This window comes from Bos javanicus, chromosome 17, assembly GCF_032452875.1.
Source record: "Bos javanicus breed banteng chromosome 17, ARS-OSU_banteng_1.0, whole genome shotgun sequence".
Taxonomy (NCBI): Eukaryota; Metazoa; Chordata; class Mammalia; order Artiodactyla; family Bovidae; genus Bos; species Bos javanicus.
The window spans coordinates 64,606,575-64,623,094 of record NC_083884.1 but is presented as its reverse complement, the minus strand read 5'-3'; the positions used below and the strand labels follow the sequence as shown (position 1 = coordinate 64,623,094).

The 16,520-nt window shown below is 45.8% G+C and overlaps 1 protein-coding gene across 1 annotated transcript in view; it reads right to left on the bottom strand.

The window, feature by feature from the left end:
• Positions 1-16,520, bottom strand: part of SVOP (SV2 related protein) — a 73,297-nt gene that overhangs the window by 50,629 nt on the left and 6,148 nt on the right. Inside the window, exon 2 of the mRNA XM_061385129.1 lies at positions 582-742. Within this exon, the coding sequence (XP_061241113.1) occupies positions 582-742 (161 nt within the window). The remainder of the gene's footprint in view (positions 1-581; positions 743-16,520) is intronic.

The following is a 16,520-nucleotide window of genomic DNA, read 5'->3' as shown; positions in this document are numbered from 1 at the left end:
ATGTGGTCTCTGAGGCCAGATTTCCTGGGTGTAAATCCAGCTTGGCTAAGTTCTAACTGTGTGACCCTGGGCAAGATATGTAACCTTTCTGTGCTTCTGTGGCCTCTCCTGCAAAATGGGGAATATGACTGTAATAGTTCCAATTGGAACTGTTGTGAAGATGAAGTGGGTAACATATGTAGCGTGCTTAGAACCGTGCCTGGCACAGAGTCAACCCTCAGCCTCGTCTGTGGCTCTGATCACTGTAGTCATCTTTACAGTCACCATCACCACCATCAGCACCATCACCATCACCAGCAGCACCATCTCCTCGTCACCACCACCATCAGCCTCACCATCATCATTGTGGCTGCCATCCTCGGCCAAGTGTTAGTCGATGATGCTGACTGTCAGGGATGGTGATGCACCCTCGCCTGCTGAGAAAGCCATGCATGTCCAGCCCACACTGCCAGTGTCACCCTGGGGCCTCCAGGCCCTCCTACCAGCCCTTCACAAGACCCCTCTGAGTGCCACCTGGAGAGGCAACTCTGGAGCCTCAGAGCCCCTGACTATGGCCTGCCCCAACTGCAGGGTCCCCTCACCGTCAGTGGGATTGGCAAACTCCTTGGGCACGGCCGCCCCATCGTCCAGCTCCACGGCCTCTAGGCCTGCACGGACCCCTTCAATCTGGACCTCATGCTCTCCCGAAGCCGTGTCGTCCTCTGACCTTGCACTCTCGCCTGTACGACGGAATTTCACCACCCTAGAGGAAAGAGCAAATCTGGTCATGATAGCTAGAATTCCTCCTCGACGACCTTGCGGTATAGTTGTGCCCAAGACAGGTGAAAAGCCTTCACTTGTGGTCCAGAGAGTTCTCTCATGGTCCATGAATGGGTGAAAGAGGTAGAGGCTGGCATTTCTGTTGAGTTGGGCTGTGGGGAGAGTGACAACTTTAACAGTTATGTATCAGGGCTGTCTAGTACAGTTGGACAGGTTGGGCACTGCACAACTCCAGGGGGAGCCCTATTCACATAGTAAGCCATGTGAATGAGGATATCTTTGTTCTAGACCTAAATACCGTTTGGAAACATATGTGTTTCAGAATTTATACTCATTGTCTATATCTAATGTAAATAACCGTTCAACTTCAGCTTCTTCAGCGTTACTGGTTGGGGCATAGGTTTGGATTACTGTGATATTGAATGGTTTGCCTAGGGAACATTTCATGCAAAGATGGGCTCGATAAAGGTCAGAAATGGTATGGACCTAACAGAAGCAGAAGATATTAAGAAGAGGTGGCAAGAATACACAGAAGAACTGTACAAAAAAGAGCTTCACGACCCAGATAATCACGATGGTGTGATCACTCACCTAGAGCCAGACATCCTGGAATGTGAAGTCAAGTGGGCCTTAGAAAGCATCACTATGAACAAAGCTAGTGGAGGTGATGGAATTCCAGTTGAGCTGTTTCAAATCCTAAAAGACGATGCTGTGAAAGTGCTGCACTCAATATGCCAGCAAATTTGGAAAACTCAGCAGTGGCCACAGGACTGGAAAAGGTCAGTTTTCATTCCAATCCCAAAGAAAGGCAATGCCAAAGAACGCTCAAACTACCACACAATTGCACTCATCTCACACACTAGTAAAGTAATGCTCAAAATTCTCCAAGTCAGGCTTCAGCAATACATGAACCGTGAACTTCCTGATGTTCAAGCTGGTTTTAGAAAAGGCAGAGGAACCAGAGATCAAATTGCCAACATCCGCTGGATCATGGAAAAAGCAAGAGAGTTCCAGAAAAACATCTATTTCTGCTTTATTGACTATGCCAAAGCCTTTGACTGTGTGGAAAATTTTGAAAGAGATGGGAATACCAGACCATCTGACCTGCCTCTTGAGAAACCTATATGCAGGTCAGGAAGCAACAGTTAGAACTGGACATGGAAAACAGACTGGTTCCAAATAGGAAAAGGGGTATGTCAAGGCTATATATTGTCACCCTGCTTATTTAACTTTTATGCAGAGTACATCATGAGAAACGCTGGGCTGGAAGAAGCACAAGCTGGAATCAAGATTGCCGAGAGAAAGATCAATAACCTCAGATATGCAGATGACACCACCCTTATGGCAGAAAGTGAAGAGGATCTAAAAAGCCTCTTGATGAAAGTGAAAGTGGAGAGTGAAAAAGTTGGCTTAAAGCTCAACATTTAGAAAATGAAGATCATGGCATCTGGTCCCATCACTTCATGGGAAATAGATGGGGAAACAGTGGAAACAGTGGCAGACTTTATTTTTGGGGGCTCCAAAATCACTGCAGATGGTGACTGCAGCCATGAAATTAAAAGACGCTTACTCCTCGGAAGGAAAGTTATGACCAACCTAGATAGCATATTGAAAAGCAGAGACATTACTTTGCCAACAAAGGTCCGTCTGGTCAAGGCTATGGTTTTTCCAGGGGTCATGTATGGATGTGAAAGTTGGACTGTGAAGAAAGCTGAGCACCGAAGAATTGATGCTTTTGAACTATGGTGTTGGAGAAGACTCTTGAGAGTCCCTTGGACTGCAAAGAGATCCAACCAGTCCATCCTAAAGGAGATCAGCCCTGGGCGTTCTTTGGAAGGACTGATGCTAAAACTGAAACTCCAATACTTTGGCCACCTCATGCGAAGAGTTGACTCACTGGAAAAGACTCTGATGCTGGGAGGGATTGGGGGCGGGAGGAGAAGGGGACGACAGAGGATGAGATGGCTGGATGGCATCACCAACTCAATGGACATGAGTTTGAGTAAACTCCGGGAGTTGGTGATGGACAGGGAGGCCTGGCATGCTGCAATTCATGGGGTTGCAAGGAGTCGGACACAACTGAGCGACTGAAGTGAACTGAATGTTAAGTAACAATTTGGCCACATAAGGACTGCTTTATGCTTACAAAAAGCTGCCCACACAGTATTTTTTTTTTATTTAAAGTGAATATCAAAATTTTAAAATTAGAAGAATTCACAAAGAAATCCAGATTCCTGATGTCTCTTTAAATAGAGTATCTGGCCATCTGGGACCCACATTCTAATAAGGGAGCAACGTGGCTAGAGCAGAGCAGTGTGTCCCTTGTATATGGGCCACTCGACCGGCAGATGACCGACAGTCTCATCCTCTCCAAATGACTTCCAGCCCTTACGGTCTCTTGCCATTTTTCTTTACTCTTAACTCTGTGTTCCTCTCACTTGGCACTTTGTTCCCTTGCCCCCATAGGCATTTGAGTTTCAGACCCCATGGACTTCACTCTCAATACAATACATTCCTTCACACTGTGCTGTTTCTTGTGACTTGGGGAAATGCCTTGATTTCTTTGAGCAGCAACTTATTTATTTGAGACCCAGGCAAAAACATCACAACCTGTCTCCTTCTAGCTTCCTTATCCCCAAACAAAACTCCTGCTTTCTGCCAGCCCTGTGATGGGTTGCAAGGTCACGGCAGTAACAGAAGAGATGAGTCCCTACCTTCCCAGGAGACAGCCATATGGAATGAGTGATGCCCATTCCTCCCTGGGCTTTGAAAAAAGAAGTCTGGGATGCCAAGGGCATGAAGGGCAGAGGGCTGATGAGGGCGTGCATGAGTGCTCAGTCACTCCATTGTCTCTGACTCTTTGCCACCCTATGGACACCCACCAGGCTCCCCTGTCCATAGGATTTCCCAGGCAAGAATACTGGAGTGGGTTGCCATTTCTTCTTCCAGGGGATTTTCCCAACCCAGGGATTGAACCTGCATCTCCTGCAACTCCTGCATAGGCTGGCGGATTCTTTACCACAGGAAGCCCGATGATGAGGGACTGGAGGGCAAATTTGGGCAACATTTTTAAAAGGTAAAAACAGATAAATTTCTACGTAAAAAAAAATTGCTATCATCATTATCAATTAACTATTGCCTTATTCCTCACATTTCACCAAGAATAATTCTATGCTCTGGCATAGAAAGCGTAAGTCTCCAGATTCCAGAAGCCTGGGGGAACATTTCTTGCTTGTGAATTGGGAGAAAAGGCAGATGATACCACAGCATTTTGTAAATACCGGAAACACCATTCGATGGCGAGGTTGAACTGGGAAAGCTCCAGCTGTCAAGCTCGTCTTGGGCTGGAAATACGGGGCAGAGTACAGCGCGCACAGGGTCTGCAGGCAGAGCGGCTGGGACTGAACTTTGGAGCAATCATTCCACCACCAGCCGCCAGCTCCACCACGCTCCCCTCTCCACCAGGGCCCCTCTCCGCCACGCCCCCCCTCTCCGCCACGCCCCCCCTCTCCGCCACGCCCCCCCTCTCCGCCACGCCCCCCCAACCGCCCAGCAACTTCCGTGCCGCGTTCTAGATGTTGTTCTCCATGCACTCGCTCTGCACAGCAGCCCTGTTGTTCGTCGTTTAGTCGCTCAGTCATGTCTGCCTCTTTGCAACCCTACGGACTGTCGCCCACCAGGCTCCTCTGTCCGTGGGATTCTCCAGGCAAGAATACTGGAGTGGGTAGCCATTTCCTTCTCCAGGGGATCTTCCCGACCCAGGGATCACACCCATGTCTCCTGCTTGGCAGGTGGATCCTTTACCACTTAGCCACCAGGGAAGCACAACAGCTCTATGAGGTTGGTATTTTTATAACCATTGTACAGACAAGAAAACGGAGGCCCCAGCAGTCATGGGATTTATCCATGGGCACAGAGCTAAAAAGGCATGGAGCCAGGGATCATCCTTAGGTCTGTCTGGTCAAAACCTTGTGTTTCTGGCCAAAGACAGGATACCAGTCAAACCCTTCCACTCCTCCCCATCTACTCCATTCCTCCCCCACAAAATCTTTTATTTTGAAATATTTAAAGCAGATAAAAATAGATAGATAACAATGAGAGAACTATCTTTGCTTCTTCTCCAGCTTAAGGACTAGACCCTACTAGAAGGTTGAACTATCTGAAATTGCCAACATTTGATTATAATTCATTTGAAGCCACCAGGTCTCTTTTCCAATCTCCATCTCTCAATACAGCTTGAAAGAACCGAGGCTTTAGCCTGGATGTCAGTGGTAAAGAATCTGCCTACCAATGCAGGAGACACGGGTTTGAGTCCTTGGTTGGGAAGATCCCCTGGAGAAGGAGAGGGCAACTCACTCCAGTATTCTTGCCTGGGAAATCCCATGGCAGGGGAGCCTGGCAGGCCACAGTCTAGTGGGTCACAAAGAGTCGGATACAACTTAGCAACTAAACAACAGCAGCTTTGCAGGGGATGGTGCTGATGGAGACTATGGGGAAGCTCTGAAGCCAGTGCCTACAAACTGAGTCTCAAACAAGCCCCCAAGACCATCCTGATGTGTAGCATTTGCCAATATCTGTGGGGTAAATAACTCCCACCACGACCCGCATTAAGCTCTCAACAGTTAAATAAAAGACTCTGAGATTTCCTGAATATCTAACCATCAGATCTGCTCGCTAGAGCCACTCTGAGCAGTCTCCAGCATAACCACTGTAAGGTCCTCGAGTCACTGTCAGAAGCTACAACATGGATGAACCTTGAAACGTGATGCTGAGTGAAAGCAGCCAGACACAGAGAGTCACATATGCGTGATCCCATTTACGTGAAGCAACTTCAGAGAGACAGAAAGCAGATCAGCGGTTGCCAGGGGCTGGGGAAGGAGGGAGAGGGAGTGACTGTCTCATGGCACAGAATTCCCTTTTGGGGATGATGAAAGGGGTCTGGAATTAGACAGAAGGGAAGGTTGTGCAACATTGTGAACGTACGTCCATGATGACAGGAGCACTATTCACGACAGCCCAAAGGTGAAAACACCCCAGTGTCCATCAGCGGACAAGTGGGCTAGCAAAATACAGTCTGTACACACAGCGGACTATTATTCAGCTTCAGAAAGGGAGGGAAGGGGGAACTCCCCAGCAGTCCAGTGGTTAGGACTCCTTGCTTCCACTGCAGGGGGCATGGGTTCAATCCCTGGCTGGGGAACTAAAATCTGCCATGCTGTGCAGTGTGACCAAAATAAATAAATAAAAATTATTTATTTATAATTTATAAAAAATAACTAATAAAATTAAAATGGCTTTATAAAAAGAGGCGTATACTAGAGTGAAGATTCAATAAAATTAATCATTTTTTTTTTTAAAGGGAAAAGTGAAAGTATTTATCGCTCAGTTCTGTCCAGCTCTTTTGCAACCCCATGGACTGCAACCCACCAGGCTCCTCTGTCCATGGGATTTCCCAGGCAAGAATACTGGACTGGGTTGCCATTTCCTTCTCCAGGGGATCTTCCTGACTCAGGGATGGAACTCGTATCTCCTTCAGGAGATCATGCATTGACAGGCAGGTTCTTTACCACTGAGCCACTTGGGAAGTCCAAAAAAAAAAAAAAGGGACGGGAAGGGGAAATTCCCTGGTTGCCTAGCAGTTAGGGCTCTGTGCTTTCATAGCTGAGGGCCTTCGATCCCTGGTCAGGGAACTAAGATCCCACAAGCTGTGCACCAAAAAAAAAAAAAAAAACAGGAACTGGAAAGGAAGGAAATTCTACACATTACATAACATGGATGAGACTTGAAGACATTATGCTAAGTGAGATATGCCAGTCACAAAAGACAAACACTGCATGACTCCACTTAGACACTTAGCGCAGTCAGACTCAGAGACGGAAAGCAGAATGGTGGCTCCCAGGGGCTGGAGGGGAAGACACAGGGACTTCGTGTTTAACAGGCACAGAGTTTCAGTTTGGGCACATGAAAACTGTCCTGGAGACGGGTGGTATTGATGGTTGCACAATGCAAAGGCACTTAATGCCACAGGCCTGTACTCTTAAAAATGGTTCAGTTCAGTTCAGTTCAGTCGCTCAGTCGTGTCCGACTTTTTGCAACCCCATGAATCGCAGCACGCCAGGCCTCCCTGTCCATCACCAACTCCCGGAGTTCACTCAGACTCACGTCCATCGAGTCAGTGATGCCATCCAGCCATCTCATCCTCTGTCGTCCCCTTCTCCTCCTGCCCCCAATCCCTCCCAGCATCAGAGTCTTTTCCAATGAGTCAACGCTTCGCAGGAGGTGGCCAAAGTACTGGAGTTTCAGCTTTAGCATCATTCCTTCCAAAGAAATCCCAGGGCTGATCTCCTTCAGAATGGACTGGTTGGATCTCCTTGAGGTCCAAGAACTCTCAAGAGTCTTCTCCAACACCACAGTTCAAAAGCATCAATTCTTCAGCACTCAGCCTTCTTCACAGTCCAACTCTCACATCCGTACATGACCACTGGAAAAACCATAGCCTTGACTAGACGAACGTTTGTTGGCAAAGTAATGTCTCTGCTTTTGAATATACTATCTAGATTGGTCATAACTTTCCTTCCAAGGGGTAAGCGTCTTTTAATTTCATGGCTGCAGTCACCATCTGCAGTGATTTTGGAGCCCCAAAAAATAAAGTCTGCCACTGTTTCCACTGTTTCCCCATCTATTTCCCATGAAGTGATGGGACCGGATGCCATGATCTTCGTTTTCTGAATGTTGAGTTTTAAGCCAACTTTTTCACTCTCCACTTTCACTTTCATCAAGAGGCTTTTTAGTTCCTCTTCACTTTCTGCCATAAGGGTGGTGTCATCTTCATATCTGAGGTTATTACAATGGTGAATTTTACCTTATTTTGCCATGCCCCTCTCTCCCCTAAACCCCCAATCCCTCAACCCTTAGCACCTCGGTGGATGTCACCTCTTAGTGAAATTTATCAGAGAAAGACAAACACTGTATATTATCATTTATATGTGGAATCTAAAAATGAAATATACTAGTGAATTTAACAAAAAAGAAACAGGACCTGTGGACACAGAGAACAAACTAGTGGGTACCAGTGGGAAGGGTGAAAGGGTTGGGGGCAAGATAGGGGTAGGGGATTAAAAGATATAAACTACTGTGTATAAAATACATATATTGTGCAGTACAGGGAATACAGCCAATATTTTATAATAACGTAGATGGAGCCTAATCTTTAGAAATTGTGAATCACTATGTTTTAAACCTGAAACCAACATAATATTGTAAATCAACTGTTTGTCGACCAGTCATCAAGTCGTGTCAGACTCTCTGCGACCTCATGGACTGCAGCATGCCAGGCCTCCCTGTCCTTCACCATCTCCCAGAATTTGCCCAAGTTCATGTCCATAGAATCAGTGATGCCATCCAACCATCTCATCCTCTGTTGTCCTCTTCTCCTTATATAAGTATTATATATAAATGTATAAGTATGTAATTATTTATATATGTATGTATTTACAAGTATTTACATATATAAATACAAAAATGCATGTGGATATACACATACAACTTTTTATACCTCAATAAAAATTTCATGTATATATCCACACACAGTTTTGTACTTTAAATGTAAATGATTATAAATACATACATACATAAATATTATAGCTATAAACATATAATTTTATATGTCAGCATATAAATTAATCTTGGTAAATATAAATATGTATTTATATATAATATTATGCATGTGGATGCATATACTGCTACACAGATATTTTGTACATTGCAAGAAAAGCTGTAAATGAACTGGGTGCAGTGAGAGGCTGGGGGTGTGTGAGGTGGGGAGACATTTCAACTCTGTAACCCACTGAGGGGTGATGCAAAGTGGGTTCCAGGAAGGAAGCAACAAAGAGTAGGACTCTTGTTCCCCTGGAAGCAACCCCCCAACTCAAAACTACAACAGTCCCCCGAGGCATTAATAGAAGACAGAATGTAGAGGATTACTAGGTGAAGGAAGGAAATGACCATTTACGTGCATTATCAATTCCTTTTCATGGGTGAAGGGAAGGTCCGTGGCTCGCCCTTGACTCTGAGGGTAACATTACAGAAGAAGATGGCCATGTGGTCTGACACTCTCCCTGTCGTCACACCTTCTCCTCCAGGACCACCCAGGGCTCTGTGCTTCCTTCTTTGAATAGTAGCTTCCACTGCAACCTTCTGGGAAGGTAAGCAGTGATATGGGCTCCGCAGGTGGCTCAGTGGGAAAGAATCCGCCTGCCAATGCAGGAGTTGCAGGAGTCGCAGGAGACGCAGGTTCGATCTCTGGGTCAGGAAGATCCCCTGGAGAAGGAAATGGCAATCTGCCCAGTATTCTTGCCTGGAAAATCCCACGGACAGAGGAGCCTGGAGGGCTACAGTCCATGGGGTCGCAGAGAGTCGGACACGACTGAGCACCCATGCAAGCTGCGGTATCTTTCCAATTTTTTTAGTGCTTTGAGCACCAGCTGGCCATGTGTCAGGCCCAGTGTTTGCACTTTGCATCATTAAATTATTTATTCCCACTTTCATTGTCCCCATTTTGCAGAGGAGGACACTCAAGCACAAGGGGCTGGGAGCTTGCCCAAGGTCACCCAGTAAGTGTCTAGGCTTTGGCGAAGCTGTCTGATTTCAGCATCCCCACTTCCAGCCTCTCTGTATTCTCTTCTGGTGCTAGCATCTCTCTGCAGCTTTGCTGCAAATAATATAAAACCAGAAATAATCACCAGGAGAAGAGTAATTAAATAGATGATGGAACAGCCACTAAAGAAAATGCTTTTTAAAAAGTGAAAAAACATTTTATTGGGACTTCCCTGTTGGTCCAGACTCTGCACTTCCACTTCAGGGAGTGCGGGTTCCATCCCTGGTCAGGGAACTAAGATCCTGGAGGCTGCGTGGTGCGGCCAAAAAAAAAAAAGAGTTTTTTTTTTTTAAATTTGTGTTGATCTGTGTCACAATAGGTGAGAGTGGAAACAACTTAAGTGCCTATCAGTGGCTGAATGGATAAACAAACTGTGGTCTATCCACACAACCGAGTATTATTCAGTGTTAAAAAGGATGGAAATTCTGACCCATGTTACAACATGGATGTACTTTGAAGACACTGTGCTAAGTGAAATAAAACCAACACCAAAGGGCAATTACTGTACTAGTCCGCCTATCTAAATGGGCTTACAGTAGTCAAAGTCACAGAGAGAGAAAGTAGAACAGTGGTCACCAAGCTCTGGGGTTGGGGGGACAGAGGGGATTGGGGAGTTAGTGTTTAATGGGCAGAGTTTCAGTTGAGGAAGATGAGAAAATTCTGGAGATGGGTGGTAGTGAAGATGACACAACACTGAATGTAGTTCATACCATTAACCGCACAATTGTTGAAATGGCAAATTTTATAGCGACTATTTTCACACAATAAACACACATAATGAACAGACCCACACACAAGTTGGTTGCAAGAACTCACAGGAAAAGACTGTTGGGGCTCATTTGTTTTTGGCCACACAGCTTGTGGGATCCTAGTTCCCAGACCAGGGATCAAATCCAGGGACGTGCCAGTGAAAGCCACTGGACTGCCAGGGAATTCCTGCCGGGGCTCACTATCAAATGTGCTGGACTACAGTCCCATGATCTATGTTCTTGGTACTAAGATTTAAGTATGGTCTCGAACCAGAGACCCAGCCTCCCCAGGGACCTGTTAGAAACGCTGAGTCTCAGGTCCTGACCGAGATCTACTAAATCAACATCTGCACTGTAACCAGGTCCCCAGGGAATTCATGTACATGAATTCATGTGCATGTTCAAGTGTGCTCAAGAATCTTTTTGCTTCTGCCATCGAACATTCTGGAAGGATACTTAAGAAGCCTGAGACTGGTTGGTTTTTGGGAAGGAGGACGGATGGGGATGGGGAGTTTTGAGGGAAAGAAATTTTACTTTTCATTTTGGATCCCTCTGTAATATGTAAATTTTTAAACCTGCACATCTATTAACTTAAATAATCAACATAAATCACAATAGCGACTATTCACAGAACGCTTGTCAATCTGTAACATTAGCTAAGCATGTTACAGACACGTTCATCTGTGAAGCGGGATGAAGACAGGCTTGCAGGAACGTCGTGAAGATAAACTGAGCTCGATGAACAGAAAACTGTGGAGGCTTTGTGTCAATATTGGCTTCCCTCCAACCCAGCTGCGTTCAGGTCACCTTTCTACCTTGAGCATGGAGGACACTGACCTTTGTGAAATTTGACTTTGAGAAATGGCTTAGCTCCCTGGCGCTTTAAGCCAGGATCTGTTCACATTCCTTCTCTGGCAATCCACTAGAAGCCAGGGCCCTTTATTTATTAAAACTTGTCTTAAGACGGATGTAAAGAGAGACCTCTGACATTAAATTACACTCAGAGAGCCAGACGACATTTTGAATCAGATGGGTTCCTAAAAGCAGTTATCAGCGACATGAGCCAAGATTTTCCAAGGGAAAAAAAGTGTAATATGAAAGAAAAAGAAAATAGCAGTGGCATATGTTAACTATACGAGGGCTTTGAAACAAGCTGGCTCACAACTTCCTGGCATTTGTTGTGTATATATAGCATATAATTTACCAAAATAGCAGGGAACATTTGTTTTACATAATTTTTCTATTGAAAGAAGAGAAGAGCTTGAGGAAATAACTGTCAACCCAAAGATTTTGCTTGAACCATCATGTAATTCACCTCAGTACCTTAAATTAGGGTCTGAGACGCGATTAGGGTAAGGAAGTTTTTTTTTTTCTATTTTCATCTGAGCTTCTGGGTATTTTATCCCCTGAGTTCACGAATCTATCAGACTGAAAAAGGAAGCTTGTGCCTAATTGTGATTATGACAGGGTAGCATTTCAAGTCGTGCCTAAAGATGGGGGCGGGGGGAGGTGCGGTGTCATAGAAAGGAGTGCCCAACTCTGCAAACAGACTGATTTGGGTTTGAATTTCCTGCCCCCACTACTCGGCGGCTCTGAGGTTACGTTACTTTACTTCTCTGGGTCTCAGTTTCCTGCTGGTAGAATGGAGATGGTAATTCCCATCTCACAGGGTTGCCATGGAGATTAAAGGAGTCAACAGAGAGAGCATCTCAAAAGAGCCTGGCACCCTTCCTCAGTATTTTATTTTACTTGGTCATGCCACGCAGCGTGCGGCATCTTAGTTCCCTGACCAGGGATCGAACCTGTGCCCCCTACACTGGAAGAGCACAGTGTTAACCACTGGACCACCAAGGAATCCCTATTCTTCAGTATTTTAATAAGTGTTTATTGAGTGCTGACTGTGTGCTGAAGGGGGATGAAATAAACCTGCCCTCCTGAAATGGATTCCCTATTGAGAAGATGGTTAATATACAAGTAAACAAGAAATCATTATACGTTTGCAAATGAATGAATCTTGAGAGGGAAACAAATAGGGTGCCAAGATAAAGAACAATTGGAGGGAAGCGTAGTCAGGATAGACTTGCCTGAGGTCTGGGGACCAGGAGAGTCCCACAGAGATGGGGGAGGACAAAGACCCAGGGAGTAGGACCAAGGAGTAGAGGTTGGAGAGACAGGCTGAATTATACAGAGACCACAGGGTTTTCCATGTTTTCCTGAGATCAACGGGATGCCCCTGAAAGGTTTACATGTAGGGTGAGATGGGGGAAGGTGATCAGAGTTGATTTTGAGATCATTCAGGCATATTTTGCTATAAGAGGATGAACAGATTGTGGGCAGTGTTTTAAAATACTGGAGAAGGAAATGGCAACCCACTCCAGTATTCTTGCCTGGAAAATCCCATTGAGTCAAACTTACATTTATTTATTTTTTGACCGTGCGGCACGTGGGCTCTTAGCTCCCCAACCAGGGAATGAACCCGAGACCCTGCATTGGATAGGCACAGTCTTAACCACTGGACTGCCAGGGAAGTTCCTAAAATATTGGTTTTATTATCATTTAGGTGTGGCAAACAGATCAGGAGATGACTGCCAACTGAAGACTTTAGACTCTGTTATACTCACAGATTCCAAGAAGAGGGGGCATGCCACATTTGGAGGGGGCGGGTAGCCAAATGGGGAAACACTGGGATCAGTAAGGAGGAAAGTGAAAGTGAAAGCCGCTCGGTCGTTTCCAACTCTTTGTGACCCCATGGACTATACAGTCCATGGAATTCTCCAGGCCAGAATACTAGAGTGGGTAGCCATTCCCTCCTCCAGTCGATCTTCCCAATCCAGTGATTAAACCCAGGTCTCCCACAATACAGGTGGATTCTTTACCAGCTGAGACACTAGGGAAGCCCAAGAATACTGGAGCAGGTAGCCTATCCCTTCTCCAGCAGATCTTCCCGACCCAGGAGTCAAACTGGGGAGGCAAGGGTGAGGATCAAATCTGGGGCAGAGTCTTTACTGTGGTTTCCACAGGAAGGAACAGGTGAGGCAGGGCAAGCAGGTTGAGAATCAGCTAGTTTGAGTCATTTCTCCAGGCTCTGAGCATAGGGATTGTCTCCAGTTGTCTGGTATTTGGCCCTGGTGCGATTAGTGCAGGTGGATAGTGGCTTTGGATTGGTTGGTTTGCACACGAAAGGTCCACTGGCAGGCGACTTATTTACTACTTAACCCTGGGAAGGGAGAGACCTCCAGAATCTGCAAGGCCCCAAAAGGTCAAAACATCAGAAAACAGAAAATAAAAAGTATGATTAATGCACAAAGATTAACACACGGCAAGCATGCAGTGAGGACATTCTGTGTCAGGCCACATTCTTGTCCCCATGGAGTTTACCGTCTTTTACCGAAAGTATCCTGAAGCTGCAGGAAGGGGCACAAGCCACAGTCCCTACATGACTAATGTGAGAAAAGTGAGGTGTAAAGAGAGGTCTGAAGATGCTCTGGAAATGGAGAGACTGAAAAATGTATTGTCAAACTAAAGCACTGGAGAAGGCAATGGCACCCCACTCCAGTACTCTTGCCTGGAAAATCCCATGGACAGAGGAGCCTGGTAGGCTGCAGTCCATGGGGTCGCTAAGAGTCAGACATGACTGAGCGACTTCCCTTTCACTTTTCACTTTCACGCATTGGAGAAGGAAATGGCACCCCACTCCAGTGTTCTTGCCTGGAGAATCCCAGGGACGGGGGAGCCTGGTGGGCTGCCATCTATGGGGTCGCACAGAGTCGGACATGACTGAAGTGACTTAGCAGCAGCAGCAGCAGCAAACTAAAGTGCTTTAGAGAAGCGGTTCTCAATGGGGTGACACTGGCAATGTCTGGAGATAGTTTTGATTGTCACAACTTGGAGGGGGGAGCGAATATGATGAAACAAGGCTATGTCTGATCTTTCCATGGGGACTCAGTGCTTTAGCTGCTAAAGCTTAATAATGGTGGCCCCTGCAGTCAAGGAGAACAATTAAGCTGATGAACAGGTTTTTCTGATTTTTTTTAATGCATACAGTTTTTACTTAATCTTGTGGCCTGATCTCCCCTAAAATCCAGTATCGGATGGAATCTAGGCAATGTCCCGTGAACTTGGGATCCATCAGACCCCTGGTGTGTGAAGCTCTCATACAACTAAGTGAAGACAGACACTAAGCAATAAACAAGCAAATTTTATGGTATGTTGGAAGGTAATGAGTGATTTAAACAAAGGAAAAGCAGGGATTTCCCTGACAGTCCAGTGGTTAGGACTACGTCTTCCAGTGCAGGGGGTGTAGGTTTGACCCGTGGTCAGGGAGCAAAGATCCCATATTGCCTCACGGTCAAAAAAACAAAACCTAAAACAGACCCAATACTGTTAACAAATTCAGTAAAGACTTTAAAAATGGTCCACATTAAAAAAAAAATCTTTAAAAGGAAAAGCTGAAGATGGTATTGGAGGATGGGGGAAGAGGGCTATGATTTTTTTCAACTACAGTAAAATACACATAAGATAACATTTGTCATTTTAAGCATTTTTAAAGGGTACAGTTCAGTGGGCATTAAGTATATTCACAATATTGCACAATCATTATCACTGTTCATCCACAGAACTCTTTCCATCTTGTAAAAATGGACAGTGTACCCACTACACAGATCCCCCTTTTCCCCTTCCCCAGCCTCTGGCAACTACCATTCTACTTTATGTCTCTATGAATTTGATTGCTTTAGAAACCTCACAGACTGGAATCATACAGTAGCTGTCCTTTGGCAACTGGCTTATTTCACATAGCGTAATGTCTTCAAGGTTTATCTGTGTTGTAGCATGTTTCAGGAGTCCCTTCCTTTTTGAAGGCTACATAATATTCCATCATATGGATAGACCACATTTGTTTATCTACTCATCATGAAGGGGACTTAGGTGGCTTTCATCTTTTGGCTATTGTGAATAATGCTGCTGTGAACAGGGCTTTACAAATATCTCTTCAGTATTCTGCTTTCAACTCTTTTGTGGGTATATACCCAGAAGTGAAATTGCTGGGTCCTATGGTAATTCTTCATTTTTTGAGGAGCCTCCATACTGTGTTCTGTGGAGGCTGCCCCATTTTTCATTCTCACCAATAGTCAGTGTATAAGAATTCCATTTTCTCCATATCCTCAGCAAGACTTGTTGTTTTTATTTATTTTTGATAGTAGCCATCCAAGAAGCCGGTGTGCTGCAGTTTGTGGGGTTGCAAAGAGTCGGACACAACTGAGCAACTGAACACCAACAAAAATCCTAATGGCAGTAAGAGAGGGCTACAGATTTTAAGGAGGTGATGAGGGTAGGCTTGGGTGAGATGGTGGCATTTGAGATCTGAGTAAAGCAGATACCTAGGAGAAGAGCTTTCTGGGTAGAGAGAACAGTGGGTGCTGGAGCAGGAACCCACCTGGTGTGTTTAAGGAGCAACAAGGGGACCATGGGCTTCCCTGGTAGCTCAGATAGTAAAGAATCTGTCTGCAATTTAGGAGACCAGGGTTCCACCCCCGGTCGAGAAGGTTCCCTGGAAAAGAGAATGGCAACCCACCCCAGTATTCTTGCCTGGATAATTCCATGGACAGAGGAGCCTAGCAGGCTACATTCTATGGGGCTGCAAAGAATCAGACACAACTGAGCAACTAACACACACACACGCACACACACACAGGAACCAGAATGGCTGCATGAGGGGGTGAAAGAGTAGAGAAGACAAGGTGAAACGGGAGCCCTAGGAGGGTTTTGGAACAGAAGAGGCTTGTGAGTTGACTTCTAAAGAATCCCTCTGGGTACTTTCCCTGGTGGTCCAGTGGCTAAGACTTCACGCTCCCAAGGCAGAGGGGCCCCTGAGTTCAATCCCTGGTCAGGGAACTAGATCCCATATGCTGCAATTAAAGATCCTGCATGCCGCAACTAAGACACAGCACAGCCAAATAAATAAATAATATTTTTTAAAAAGAATACATTTGGTTGCTGTGTTGAGAATGTGCTGCAGGGAGACAAGGGCAGGACCGGGAAGACCAGCAAGATAACCCCTGGAATCCACCCAGGGTCAGAAATGACGGGAACTTGAACCAAGGGGTAGCAGTGGAGCTAGAGAGAAGTGGTAGGAGTTTCAGTTCAGTTCAGTTCAGTCGCTCAGTTGTGTCCGACTCTTTGCGACCCCATGAATCGCAGCACGCCAGGCCTCCCTGTCCATCACCAACTCCCGGAGTTCACCCAGACTCACGTCCATCGAGTCAGTGACGCCATCCAGCCATCTCATCCTCTGTCGTCCCCTTCTCCTGCCCCCAATCCCTCCCAGCATCAGAGTCGTTTCCAATGAGCCAACTCTT